Genomic DNA, 14,515 nt, shown 5'->3' with positions numbered 1-14,515 from the left:
ATAAAACAAAATAAAATAATATCCTGCGCCCAATAATTTGGTACAGGGTCGTGCTGAACCGAAAGTCGCGTACCGAATGGTTCGACACAAATACATGTACCGTTACGGCCCTAAATTCTAGGTTAATAACACTGCACAGCTCATCCATTGGTGTTTGTGCTACGACTAATGGTGCGTTCAGTTGTACTCGTAAGTCGGAGTTTTGAAGTCGGAAAAGCATTGAAATCTAGCATCTACAAGCATAAACGTTGGGTTTTTCGTTTCATTTTATTAACTGTCCATTTTTTTTCAAATTCCATGTTTCATGTCCCATTTTTTAAACTTGGAAGCGCTCAGTTTGGAGGTTACGTTGTTCGGAGCTCCAAGTTCCGACTTCCAATGTAAATGTAACGCACCATAAGGCACGGGGGTCCTAAGAGGAGCTGGTAACTAAGAAAAATAATCACAGTGGGTTTTTTTTCAAGAACCAAAAGATGTAAATATCCTATGCCTGTTTGACTTTCCCAGATGTGGCAAATATTTGTTTTGTAATGTTGAGTAGCTAGTCTGACAATAATAAGAAGGCATTTGGACTTACCTGAAGTAGGCTAAATGTAAAATAACAGCATTCTAGGCTGTAGGTGAAATACCTTTAAGGTTGTTATTGTTATGTATAATGTTATTTTAGTAAGCAGCAACAGTTTGATCATGTATGGCTAGTGTTGATCAGGTAGGCCTTTGTTTACCAATGTTCATTCAGTCAGAAAACTCACGATTCTAATGTTTATTGCAGCTTCAGTATGTATATATATATATAGATATATATATGTATTTACACAAAATAACTAATTGAGTTGGAATCATTTGCTGACAGCTTGGTCCCCCCCCAGTTCAAAAATCCCATCTGCGCCCCTGCATTTAGCATGCATTTACTTTAATTAATTTGTTGTTTTACTGAAAATAGATTGGCATCAATTTATCAAGCAAAAATGCCAATTTTCTTTTTGGTTCAGCGTCTCACGTTGGACTATTTACACCCTTTCTCAGTTAAACATCAATGTAAACTGAATATCTTAAAGTTTTGGAGTGTTTGTCAGACAAAATAAAACATTTAAAGGAATACCTCAAATGACCATTTGTGTGTCAATTACTCAGCCCATTTATGTTGAATTTGTGAAAATTGTTTTGATGAATTGAAGTCATAGGGGTCCCCGTTTAACAACAGCAGAACTATATCAAAACAAGCTTTTTACAAACTCTCACACAACTCGTGCAGTATAATTTAAGTCTCATTTATCCAGTCGTATGCTCAGTACTTCCCAAACACACAGCCCAACTGAAACTTATGTATGCTCCCTTCATAGATAGATTTACCTCGTTGAACATGCGAGCTGCTGGTCTACCGCTGCCTCAATAAGTTTGTTTGTGTTGTTGTGTAACTTTGGTGTTTAAAGGGTTAGATCGGATTCACCAAAGTCACACAGTTACGCAAGCAAACTACTGATTGAAGTAACTCATGTGTTTAGCGAGGTAAAATTACTGTTTTTGTGAATGGAGTCTGGCTTTAAAGAGAGCATAGATAAGTTTCACTTTCCGTTTAGTACATCTGTGCTGAACATACGACTGTATAAATTAAACTTGGATTATACTGCATGAGCTGTGTAAGAGTTTGCAAATAGACGCTTTGGTATAATTTTGCTGTTGTTAAATGTGGTTTCCTATGACCTCAGTTCATTAAGAATTTTCTGCGTTTTTGGATTCTTCGTTCACTGTGGAGACATGCGAGAAAAACTAAATTTTCTCCATGAATTCAACGTAACAACGTAGCAACGTTAACATGCAATCCCCCCCCCCAGGGTGTCTGGAGGTGAGCTGTTTGACAGGATTGTGGAGAAAGGTTTCTACACAGAGAGAGACGCCAGCCAACTCATCCACCAGATCTTGGATGCAGTCAAATATCTGCATGATATGGGGATCGTCCACAGAGACTTGAAGGTATCTCTGCTCAGGGAAGACAGAAATGTAACAACTCAATCTGGCTTTGCACTCTTTCGCTTGGCAAACCCTCCTCTTTGATCGCTCCTCTTGTCTTTGCAGCCGGAGAACCTGCTGTATTACAGCATGGACGAAGACTCCAAAATCATGATCAGCGATTTTGGGCTGTCAAAGATCGAGGGAGCAGGCAGTGTCATGTCCACCGCCTGTGGTACTCCCGGATATGTGGGTAAGGCATTTATTTCGCTGGTCAGCCAGACTCTCCTCACCTCCCCCCACTCTTTCATGTGAGCTCAGCACTTGCTGTTTCAGTTGACATCCCCCTCTTTATTCACTGCGTTGTGAGAGGCTCTTTCATCCACTACTGCGTCAATTGCAAGTGTTTCAGAAGGGCTCTCTACCTGTTTAATGTGACTTACCAGATCATATGGTATTACTGAAAGGTCAAGATTACTTGAATTCAGCCCCACTCTTGCTCTGTGTCGTATATTTTCCGCTTTGTCTGAATGTCTGCTGTGTGGCTGTGTGTGTTCACAGCTCCGGAGGTGCTCGCTCAGAAGCCGTACAGCAAAGCAGTGGACTGCTGGTCCATAGGAGTTATTTCTTATATTCTGTAAGTCTGAGCTCATTCATCACTGAGAAGTACAGTAAAGTGATAGTTTTCTGAGTGTGTTCCTATATCGCTTCCTCAGGTTGTGTGGATATCCTCCGTTTTACGATGAAAATGATGCCAAGTTATTTGAGCAGATTCTGAAAGCAGAGTATGAATTTGACTCTCCATACTGGGATGACATCTCAGACTCAGGTACTACTGATTACTAAAAATATCTACAGCAGATTTAACAATGAAAACTAATCAATCAGAGCGGGCTATTACACCATGAACTTGATTTCTGTTTGCAGCCAAAGACTTCATCTGTCACCTGATGGAGAAAGACCCTTTGAAGAGATATACATGTGAGCAGGCTCTTCAGCACCCATGGTAAGAGGGTCAAAATGCTAGTTATCTTGATATCCAAAACAAATGATCTAAGAAGTACATTCATACTCATATTTCAATATGGTTGCATGTAGTGCTCAATTTTTCAATTTGCCAATTATTTGATTACAGGAACTGAAAAATTTCAATTGAACTAAAATTAATAATTGATTTTGATAATAGATTCATCTTAACAAATACTTCACCCCCAAATGACAATTTGTATATCAATTACTCACCCCTTAGTTATATATTTATTCATATTTGTGAATAAAACTGTATTTTTCCTCGCATGCCTCCGGTAAATGGAGAATCCAAAAAAAAATTTCAACTATATCAAAATATTCACGTACAAACTCTCACACAACTCGTGTAGTGTAATCCAAGTGTCATTTATCCAGGCGTAGATCAGCAGCTCCCATGTTCAGCGAGGTAAAATTACTGTTTGTTTTTTTTCCAATGGAGTCTGGCTTTGAAGAGAGCATAGATAAATTTCACTTTCAGTTCATTTTCTCTTTGAAATGGGCTGCGTGTGATAAGTACTGAGCATACGACTGGATAAATGAGACTTGGATTATATTGCACGAGTTGTGTGAGAGTTTGGAAGCAGATGTTTTGATAAAGTTTTGTTAAATGCAGCCCCCTTTTACTTCTACTTTACATCAAGAAGAGTTTTTGGATTCTTCGTTGAAACTAGGCATGCAATAAAAAGAGTTTTCTTGGTTATTTTGGGGGTTAAGTATTCCTTAAAGACATTAATCAAGCAGAAGTCACAAACATTCTGTAACTTCATGTGAGGATGTGCAGTGTTTATATGTATATCTGTGCTAATTGATCATTTTTGGATTTGGACTTTCAGTCAGCCAAAACAAGCAATTTAAAGACATCACCATGGGCTCTTGAAAGTTGCAGTAGAATGGCCATTTTGTACGATTTTCTGACATTTTACAGAAAAAATAAACAACTTAGTAACAGAACGGTTTGTCTATAAAATGTTAGGAAGTTGTAGTAAAAAATGCTCTCCAATGCACTCTTATTTCACAGAGCCAATGGTGACATGTTCAAATGTCTTGTTTTATGCAGCCAACAATGATATTCAGTTTATCATATTTGTGTGGCAAGAAAATGTAGAATATCTTTACATATAAGAAATCAAACTAAAGTTTGTCATTTTGCTTGAACAATGGCTATGACAACTAATCATGTAGAAATAGTTGCCAGTTAGTTTATTGGCAATCTACTTATCAGCCAATTACACACCATATAACCTCCAGCCAGGTGCCTCACCTGCCTGTAAACTCTCTAATTCTTGTTGACTTTGCAGGATCTGCGGAGACACAGCTCTGGACAAGAATATCCATGAATCTGTCAGCGCTCAAATCAAGAAGAACTTTGCCAAAAGTAAATGGAAGGTCAGTGCTTTGGCTGAATCGTAAACTGCTGAAAGAGCAGCATTAAGATTGGCAGGAGTTAGAGCACATTTTGTACGCCTTTGCTGTTTTCTCTCCCTCAGTAGCTGTCAGACACAGATGGGTTTCTCCTTCCTCTCTCCCCCCCTATCTCTGTCCATGCAGCAAGCGTTTAATGCCACAGCAGTGGTGCGCCACATGCGGAAGCTGCAGCTGGGCACGAGTCTCGAGGGACCCAGTCAGATTACTCCCACCAGTCCCTGCCATGGACATCTGCTCCCAGAGGAGGAGGAGGAGGAGGAGGAAGATGATTTGGGCAATGGGGAGGAGGAGAGCTGTAAGTTATCAGTTCACAGTGAATGAACAAACACTTGCTTTCAGTCTATTTCAGAGATGTTTCAAGAATCATACCACAATGATGTAATGTTAATCAACTGAATTTAATGGATATACAGTTACTTTGTAAAGTCACATTATTTTAACTCTCCTGTGGCCAACTTTGCAATCATCCAACTGTCTTGAGCAAGTAGTGGAAATCGTTCTTATCCCCACATCTATGCCATTTGACGTAAATGCGGTATTAGGAAGAGGAGGATGTGGGTTTGGCTTTTCTAAAACAAACCTCTTGAATGCAGAAAAGGAGGAGACTCAGTGAGGGGGATCTGCCTCAGTCATTATCATCCAAGTTTGAGCCTCAGATAGAAAAAGGGGAAAAAGGAGAGGTATGTATGGGATTGAATGGAAGATGGAGGATGAAAGGGGGGATGGAGGGGATGAATGAGTGTGAGGAGAAATAGAGGGGGGAGTTGAGGGAAGTCGAGAAAGCTGAGAGAAACAGAAATGGGTGGGTCAACCTGTGTGTACTCTAAGCAGGCTTGACAGGTGATTGAAGGTTTAGCTTAGGAATGTCCTTGCTCTTGAAAAACTTGAAAAGTTGTTTATTTCCATTTTAAAGGGACAGTTCACCCCCAAAATAAAAATAAAAAGCTTTTTAATGCAGTGGGAAAGGTTTTTATCGGCATTCACAACCAGATGAAATGACTCTGCAGTAGACACGGGTATTTATTGACTAGGATCGACTCCGATCGGCATTGATGGGAACACAACACTTGGGTGGAAGCGCTAATTGCAGCTCCTTTTTTAACACTATATGTGCAATATTCACAGTCATACTATATGTAGTTCTTCTTACCTATTACACTTATTTATTGTCCATTATTTTTCAGTGTGAGGTTAAATATATGAAGGATGTGTTTTTAACTTTAGCACCACTAATTTCGTAATGTTTTTTAATGATACAACGGCAATAAAAGGCATTCTGATTCTGATTCTTTACCAGCGAGATGCAATGATGGGCCACCACAAATTACCATCCGTCTCCGTCCAAGCAGCACTCAAACATTGATCCAAATTAGTCTGCACTGAGTTTAAAAGAGAAACTGAATAAGTAAGACAGATACTGAAAGACATAACCACCATAAAGTTTCCATAGGCCTCCATGCTCCTCTGTACTGTTTATCTGTTTTCCAGCCTGTGCGTGACATCGAATATGACACCAAAAACACCCACTCACACATACACATATGCACACTTCCTTCTGCGCAGTGATTTAGTTGATGAGTTTAGATTGGTATCAAGAAAACAGTTCCTACACAAAACTGCTCACAGCAAGTTCTTATCTTGAGTAACTGGGTCATGATTTCTAAAATGAGATATGGCGGTTTGAGCACCACAAGCGGAGCGCCATCTACTTCCATTGTATTCACGAGAAGGCAGACATCTCTACGGCTGATATCTCCAGTACTGGGCAACTCACACCAAAACAGTCTAGACTGACAAATAGCACCACGGGTAAGAGGAAGAATATGTATTTTTGATTTGTGGACAAACTGTCACTTTAAAGGAAAACTATGGTATTTTCAACCTTGGTCCTCATAACTGTGGCAGTTAAAACTCTTGGTCATGCTAACCTTGCACTTGCCACCACCAAACACTTGTGCCTGACTGAAAGTAAACACAGAAAATAGCACCAAGGATTAGCAAAATTTGCTAACTTCATTATGCAAATTTGAGTTTATTTGGAAAATTTCCCATATGTCTACAAAGGACATATGAGTGCAAAGGTATATGACTCATTCTCAGAATGTCCACATTTACAAGAATAAGCTCACATGCTTCTTTGTTTTGCTCTAACCTCCAGTGTCCCACTACGAGGATGGCCGTCGCGGAAGCACCGAGGGCAGCACAGATCGGGACAGCCTGAGAAGCTGCACCTACTGCTGCAGGCCAGCCAGTCGCGTTTGAGCACAAGTTGTCATGGTGACATTGTATCCCTGGAGCGCCCAGAGCCCGCCCGCCCGCCCAGTCTGGCCAGGAATGCAGAGTAGTTATCAGGCAGTGTCCACCAGAGTACATCCACAGCGAGCAGGTCACTGTCACAGTGTGGAGAAACATACTGTAAGTCTTTGTCCCAGAAAATAAAAAATACACATCCTGACTCAAGACACACACATTTTATTTTATTTTATTTTTAGCAGAGCAGAATGTAAGGCTGCTCTGAGTGGACAGTGATTTAAAAGAAAGGGCCGGTCTGCATGATGAGCAACCTAACGTGTAGTTGTCCTTTGTGCAGCTATAGCAGACAGGGGTCATATTGAAGCGCGCAAATTACAAGACATGTTTCTGGATGTTAGCTTCAGGAAGGATTCAAGCCGCCGGAGTCTTAATCAAAGACGAGGCGTTGGCCTAAAGGCAGTCTTCGCCATTATTTTTGTTCTCACATTATCTGTCACATCTACCTCTAATCACAATTACCGTCTGTCTGCTTCCATCTGGCTCACACTCTCTACATTACTGGCAGCTTTCTCCAAAAATCTGGCCAGACAGGGCACAAAGAAAAGGGGAACGCTTTCTAAAGGGAAATACTGAAAGCTACTCCTGCATGTCTTTATACTCCTTACCCATCAATGTGACTCGGTCCAGTCACTGATCAAGTAGCTGTTTAGTTGAATAGAGTTAATCTGAAGGCATGACTTCACTGCCGATGCCACCCGCCCATCTGTTCTGTTTAATCACTTTGTCTTCTTTCCCCTGTTAAGTGTTTCTGTCCTTTTATAAGTATTTACTACTTCTGTTAAACGCCCTTTTTCTTTTTTCTTTTTTTTTTTTTGGAAAGTGGAGGGTGATTCTGGGGGTTATGGACTCTATATTCTGGCTCAGACTGGGTTTGTGAAGAGCGGTTCTGACCTGGAGTGTCTGCATGCTTCTGTTTGGGAAAAAACATCGAAGTGTATGAATATCAAAAAGGAGACTTTTTTTGTTTCGTTTTATGGCTGTTCTGTTATCAGAGGCTCAAACTGAGATCCCCGTTAAGTCTGTAAATCACAGGAACCTGACCTTCCTCCGTGGGCTCGCATCGCGTTAGGAGGAGTTATCTTGAAGGTGTGATTATGTTGAGAATCCGTTGCACGTGGGAAGAAAATGATCATAATCACATCACGCTCATCCTCCCTTCTGTTTCTGACAAGCGTCTGAATATCCACCTGCTGTCGGTGTCTGGGTCTTTTTTGCCGGGTCGGAGGGATCTCAGTCTGGGCGCTCCACCTGCTCTGTGCTGTGCACCTCTAGTGGAAGAAGTTTTGGTCTACTGTTTGCATGACCTGGTTAAATATGTTTACATGAATGATGATCAATTAGTATAAACACACATGATTATTATTACTCTGTTGTATTGAAAAAAAAAAGATGTAATACTGTAATTTTGAGCTATATAATGTGAAGTGAGTAACACCAGAAGTAATGTTGTTGACAAAGTACAACACAGCACAGTGGACTTATCATTTGCATTGACTCTGATGGTCAAGTCTCTACCTGAGTGACATTTCTCCTGTACTATGTTTATTTACAACTTTATTTTTTCAGTCTGTTTTCTTGCCGTTGATGTGTAGATCTGTTTATTCCTCTCTGATACCCAGGCCCAAGCAGAAAAAAAACATATCCTATTTTAGGTTCAGGTGCCAGCCACAGTACAAGAAAAAAATAATAAAAAAATAACAGTGCTGGAGGCGTCACCTGTCCGCCATGGGAGTAGCCTTCAGTGTGCAAGCTCTACATTTGTCCTGCTGAGGAGATGAACTGCAGCACTAAAGCCATACAGTGATTCAGACGCGCTGTCATCTTATAAATACACCACTCAGACGAAGGATGGCGATGTTTCATCACAATATTTAATGTAGAGAAAAAAAAATAAAGACAAAATTCTCCCTGCGACTGCTGGCTGAAAACACTTGAATCCTGATATTAATCATGCCATCACATTATTAATTTAAAGCATGTCACGACACAGTGCCGTATTATTAGTTAGCCGTAGAGATAGCAAATCGACCCATAAAAGTTTTGTTGCCCACATAAACCAGTTCCCTCAGTCTGTCATTGATACTTGCAGGTCCACAGTACAATAAGAGAAGGCAATCACTCTGGATTTACACAACTGTAATTGTGGAAAATATGCAAACTGTGTGTGAAGGGCTTCATGTTAACTGTAAGATAGCCAATGTTGATGACTTTGATAACCTGGCTATTATTTGTTTGGTAACGACCTTATATTGAACCTTTCCTGGGATTTGTTTCCACTCGGCTGTGTTTTTTTTAAGAAGCTTATTTTACCCATTACAAACACATCTAAATGCATAAAGAAACACGTGTATATTATATATATAAATATAAGTATATATTGTATATCCTTTTTTGTAAAAGCTGTTTTGAGCTACAAATGTATGGATGCAATGCATCATGGGTTATTGAACAAGATGTAAGAAAATACAATGATTTGTACCCACAGAGATATGATTGCAGGAAATGAAATAAAACTTCCTTGTCTATGCATTGTGTGTTCTGTCGTCATACAGTAAATTCAGCTTTAGATGTAAAAAAAAAAAAAAAAAAAAAAGATTCGATTCAAATTTGAAACTGTTCTGAATATAAATGACAAAATACAATGCTTACAGATCACTGAATTTAAAAAGTATTTACCTCTTTACTACTTCATTTATTAAGATACCTTTTCCTTCTGTTGTCAAACCGAATGAGCAAGATGCAAAACCAGTGAGATCAAAGCTACAATGGAAATGATGAGTAGTGGAAACCAAATAGCACCTCAATAAACTACAGCCTCAAAAAATACCATAATAATCCTTTTATATGAGTTGTATTATATACTGTTGTGTTCAGGGCCATCAATAAAGAATTTTAAAAAAGATATTCAACAATTGGAAACTGAAATGTTAAAATATGTACCCTACAAATAAGTGTATTTTCACAGTGAAATAAACATGAAAAAAAAGTAAAATAGTCACAACCAGCAGGTTCTTGTGAACATTTATTTGATTATGAATGATGTGAGGTGAGGAATTCTTTTTGAAAATAATAGAACACATAAATCCTTCTGTAAAATGATAATTATCAGCAAAAAAGTAAACCGTCTATACCAGGATAAGTAAGCTGATATTTATCCTCAGTATAAATATCAGGCTAATGGCACACAAAGGACACAAAAGCAGTGGCGCACCCTCAGGAGAGGCAAACCAAGCAAATGTTGACCACTCATATTAGCGCAGCTATAATGTGATAATTTGCTTTAGTGTAAATGAACTAAGTAAATTAAACTTATGTGGTCATTTTTGTTTGAAAAGATGCATTTAAGTTAGTCTTACCTTATTCAGACAGTCTATTAACACATTATAAATGAGTATGAAGAAATACAACATTTAGGTCAAATATACTTTATAGATTTAGGTTCAATTAACTGAATGGAATTAGCAATATTAACTTTATTTATCCAAGTTACCTCAAAAATAAATACCTAAGTTACTTGAACTCAAATTAAAGAATAGTTCAGGCTGAAATTCTTTGAGACAAAAACTTAAATGGTTTAAGGCAATCAGTTTCCTCAAATGAAAAAAAGCTGTTCTTTAACATTGGCATTAACGTTATAGTTTAATGGTGGCCAGCAGCGTTAGGGGGAAATGTAGCGAGACAATAAAGAAAGTTAAGGTGGCAAAAGTCCCAGTAGGGTGGGCCAGAGGTGGTGGATGGGTCCAACACACATCCTGGAGAGCAGTGTTCATGTCCCGTAAGATTATAGAGCCAAACCCTGTTCTTTTTCCCTGAACCCAACCATGTGCTTTTGTTGCCTAAACCCAACCACCTGCCTTAGTTACTGATTGAAAAAAAACGTCAATGCACAGTGTTGTAGCGATGGAGTGCGTTTATTTTGAAAAAGACAGTATGTAAATGGTCAATTTCCTGTGAAAGCAGAAGTGTATTTTGAAAGCGGACAACGCATGTAACAGGCAGAACCTGACATGGTGACCCAGAATGTCAGCGACCAACGCACCCAGGGTACCTTGCAAGTCGTATCTGGGTGCGCTGGTTGTCCATGACTAAAGTGAGTATGTGTTGTAAAGGGGCCCCTGTTGGCCAGTCATATTGGCACATTTTCTATTTACAACTACAAATTCTTTAAACCTCCCATACAGGCACTATATAATGCACTGCCTCTGCCCCAAAAACTTTCAGAGTGGGTCTCCTTTTAGCTGTATGACAGCTGGATATCATTTATTAGAACAGTCAGCTAACTATCTGTGACTGTTATACAACGTGAAGTGTAACCATCAGTGCAATGACACAAACATGCCTTTCTTTTCTTTACCTGGGCCCCTCCAGAGTCTATGATCGCCACTGCTCAACATCATAAAACAGGCACAGCTGTAAAAAAAACAATGACATGCAGTGAAAAGTGAATACCAAAAAACACTTTGTTAAATTGTAAAAGTCTGTCAGTCTTTACTACAACATAGAAAATTGTGTGTTTTGTAGCGTAGTATGTAAGCAGCAGACATGTCATACAGACACATAAAAAAACATGCTACAAAATGGTAACACATATTAAACAGTGTGAATTCTGTTTGCATCATTGGGGGAAAATATATTCAGTATTGATACATGTAGCTACTGTATATATGACACCTCCAGTGACTCCTTTAGTGCCTCTTGGGCCTTTGCTCAGTTAATCAAGTCACTTCTCCCCAACAGTCCATCAACAGAAAACATGCACATACGATCACGAATCATAAGTGTCACACTTCTCCTCCTGCATCCAACATTGCAGTTCTTCTCAGTCTCTCTTTAACTTGGAGGAACTCTGGCCCGTCACGCTCTTGCTGCTGTCCTTTGTCTCTCTCCAGCTGTGGAGAAATGATTCGTACTAAATATGCAGAGCTCATTTGTGGAGCAGCAGTAAACAAGTACCATTTTCACAAGATATTTCACCATTGTCTAAGTTTAGGGCTAATTCCCTGGTCTTATAAAATTAAAAAGATTTCAGAGTCCCGACTGGACTTTTGCAGCATCTGAAACAATGTCTACACCGCCCTCCGCTGGCTGACTGCAGAACAACATGATGCTCCACATAAACCACCACTATCAATCAGCTGTGAGGAAACACTGAGCATATTCATATACGACACAGAAACAATAGTGTGTCCAATCCAAACCTTTTCTAGCCTCTGATGTCTTTTCAGCAGCTCCTGATGAAGTGGTGATCTGTTCTTCTTCGCCTCCTCCTGATCCCTGCTCGCCTTCGTCCTCTGTTCCCATCTCCTCTTCTCTAAAGCTCTCTGGAGTTCAGTCTTTCCTTCCTGAGTCACTCTCCTGACACAGACAGATTATGATTCATATAAACAATGCAAGTGAAGTGTGAGTGTCTATGAGCGCCTGTGTGTCTCTTCCAACCTCTTGTGGGTCATCCGCAGTTCTTTGTGGAGCTCCTGGTGACTCCTGGAGGCCGATAAAGGATTGAGAGGTTTCTGGGGTTTGATGAGATCACTGCTCTCCTCCTCACTCGGGAGATGGGACGGAGGAACCCGAAACTCTGGGCATCGGTCTTGCTGTTCAGTTTGGTGTGTCTGCACTACTGAGGCTAAAGGGAGAAACATACAGTATATATTTACCCATTCATATCATTTTTATGACCAACTCCTTCTTGTGATACAGTATTCGTCGTGAGTTCAACATTCATCATTACAGCTGGTTAAGTTTGAGTATTATAAACACATCCTGGCAGACTTTCAGCACATTCGGTACCCTAGGCAAGCTTCTCCTGGTGCCCCCCAACCCCCATAAAATGTGCCCCAGACAGCTTTTGCTTTTTTATTTTCATTTACTCTAATGCTCTCAATATACACCCCACTCCACCATACCCATCAGTGCTTTAGCATGCACCCTAGGCGGCCACCTATGTCGCCTATTGGAAGTGCCACCACTGCTTTTAGTGACTCAGTGACCGCATCCAACACCAGAGACTATATTTGAACAGAGCCAGTAGTTACAACAACCCCCATAACCCCGTTCTGTACTTGCGTCACATGACAACAACTGAACTATCTCCGGGAGCTAACTTTGTCCGCTTATGAATGACAGGAGATGCAGGTCAAAGCTCCAGGAAATGTCCAGTAAGAGGACCCTGAGCTAACACTTTATAGCTAATTAGCCTATTTCCAAGGTCAATTAAAAAGGTCAAGGTGAGAGTTATTATTGTTTTTATTTTGGAGCACTCTTATTGGATAGTATCTTACTCAGGTGACATATGGTGGAGTGGAGTGGTGGTATAAATGGTTGATCTCCTCATGAGTCCCAACTGACTCAGAAAAAGCCACATGTGTTTACACAGGGAGGATAACTCAACACAGGTGTCCTCTATGCAAGTGTTTACAGTCCTCTCCCTGATAATACGATCTCTGGTGTATCACGTAGACTTGAAATAACACAAGGACCTTGATCTAACACAGTTACAAAGAAGCCACGTGAACAGGAGTGCAGTTTCAATGACATCAATGGCAATCTTTCAGAAACACCGAACAAATTAAATTGACTGTGATTTGAATCCATAGAGACTTGGCTTGGGAACTGGGGGGTGGCTGGTTCAAGTCCAGCACAGACCAGTCGGTATGGAGCATGGACTGATGGCTAGACAGGTGCCAGTTCACCTCCTGGGCTCTGCTGAAGTGCCCCTGAGCAAAGCACCGAATACCTAACAGCCTGGGTTGCCTGTTATGTGGCGCCCAATCACCCTGAACCTTTCGTGTAAAATAACAACAGAGTGAAAAAGTTGTCAGGGTATCTGTTTGCACCTGAGTGAGAATCGTCACACTGCAGCTGTTCAGCTATTTACACCCATCCCTACAACACATTATTAGGGATCCCACTGCGCGTTGTAATTGGCTGGTACTCGTCACGTTGACGCTTTGAGGTTGGAAGGGGTTAGAATTAGGGCAAAAAGGTCATGGTTAGGGCTCACACTAGTCAATCTGGGATATTCTCTGAGACTAAAGTAGTAAATTTAAGAGAAAACACTCAAAAATGTACTGCAAGACAATCGGGTGATGTACTTGATGTATACACATTGACACAGTCCAGGGAGGCAGTAAGATGTGGTGGGTGGGTTAAGCACAGGGTGTACACACAGGAGACCAGGGTTTGAGTCATGTGTGGGTCAATGATGGCCTATTATTTTTTAGACTTAGTTTACTTATCATTTTCAGTTTTTATGGTGTATAAAGCTGCTGAATGCGCACTGTGTACTGAATAGACCCATTTGACATTATAGTTTGATGTTGCTAGAATGTCCAGGAATATACACCTGGGTGCAAATAGTATTGTTGGCTACAGACGCAGGGTGCAAATAGTATTTCCCCAAAATTTTATGACTACTTAATAAGGTATTTCTTTCATCTCCTCGCCAATTTTAAAACATGTGTTCCTATCCATGCTTGATATCCATACGTCTATAAATCTTCTTTGGCAAATCGTTTTAACATTTAATCGCTAAGTTTGACTATCCGGAATTACCATTATAGATATCAACACCATTTTGACTAGTTGTAATGTCATTGTGACTATGTATGAATTTTAATTGAAGATATCTATGGCAAGCTGTTTTAACATTTAATCGCTAGACTGGATATTCATTACTGATATCTGCAACATAATTTTGCCTAGTCAAAACTCTTATTCAAGATAACTATAATTAGATTTTGCCTAGTCAAAACTCTAATTACAGATATCTGTAATTCAGTTTTGACTAGTAAGATTCAAA

At 40.0% G+C, this 14,515-nt stretch overlaps 2 protein-coding genes across 2 annotated transcripts in view; one reads left to right on the top strand and one right to left on the bottom strand.

Annotated features, from left to right (window-relative positions):
• Positions 1-9,264, top strand: part of camk1a (calcium/calmodulin-dependent protein kinase Ia) — a 30,429-nt gene extending 21,165 nt beyond the window's left edge. Inside the window, exons 5-12 of the mRNA XM_050039295.1 lie at positions 1,836-1,974; positions 2,077-2,203; positions 2,512-2,587; positions 2,667-2,779; positions 2,878-2,956; positions 4,278-4,365; positions 4,528-4,699; positions 6,563-9,264. Of these exons, the coding sequence (XP_049895252.1) occupies positions 1,836-1,974; positions 2,077-2,203; positions 2,512-2,587; positions 2,667-2,779; positions 2,878-2,956; positions 4,278-4,365; positions 4,528-4,699; positions 6,563-6,666 (898 nt within the window). The 3' untranslated portion in view covers positions 6,667-9,264. The remainder of the gene's footprint in view (positions 1-1,835; positions 1,975-2,076; positions 2,204-2,511; positions 2,588-2,666; positions 2,780-2,877; positions 2,957-4,277; positions 4,366-4,527; positions 4,700-6,562) is intronic.
• A 1,461-nt stretch (positions 9,265-10,725) lies between these two features.
• Positions 10,726-14,515, bottom strand: part of LOC126386739 (actin-associated protein FAM107A) — a 6,780-nt gene continuing 2,990 nt past the window's right edge. Inside the window, exons 3-5 of the mRNA XM_050039296.1 lie at positions 12,154-12,340; positions 11,916-12,072; positions 10,726-11,606 (exon numbers count right to left, since the gene is read on the bottom strand). Of these exons, the coding sequence (XP_049895253.1) occupies positions 11,499-11,606; positions 11,916-12,072; positions 12,154-12,340 (452 nt within the window). The 3' untranslated portion in view covers positions 10,726-11,498. The remainder of the gene's footprint in view (positions 11,607-11,915; positions 12,073-12,153; positions 12,341-14,515) is intronic.

This window comes from Epinephelus moara, chromosome 24, assembly GCF_006386435.1.
Source record: "Epinephelus moara isolate mb chromosome 24, YSFRI_EMoa_1.0, whole genome shotgun sequence".
NCBI classification, from domain to species: Eukaryota; Metazoa; Chordata; class Actinopteri; order Perciformes; family Serranidae; genus Epinephelus; species Epinephelus moara.
The sequence above is the reverse complement of the archived record's forward strand: the minus strand, read 5'-3'. Positions and strand labels throughout refer to the sequence as shown.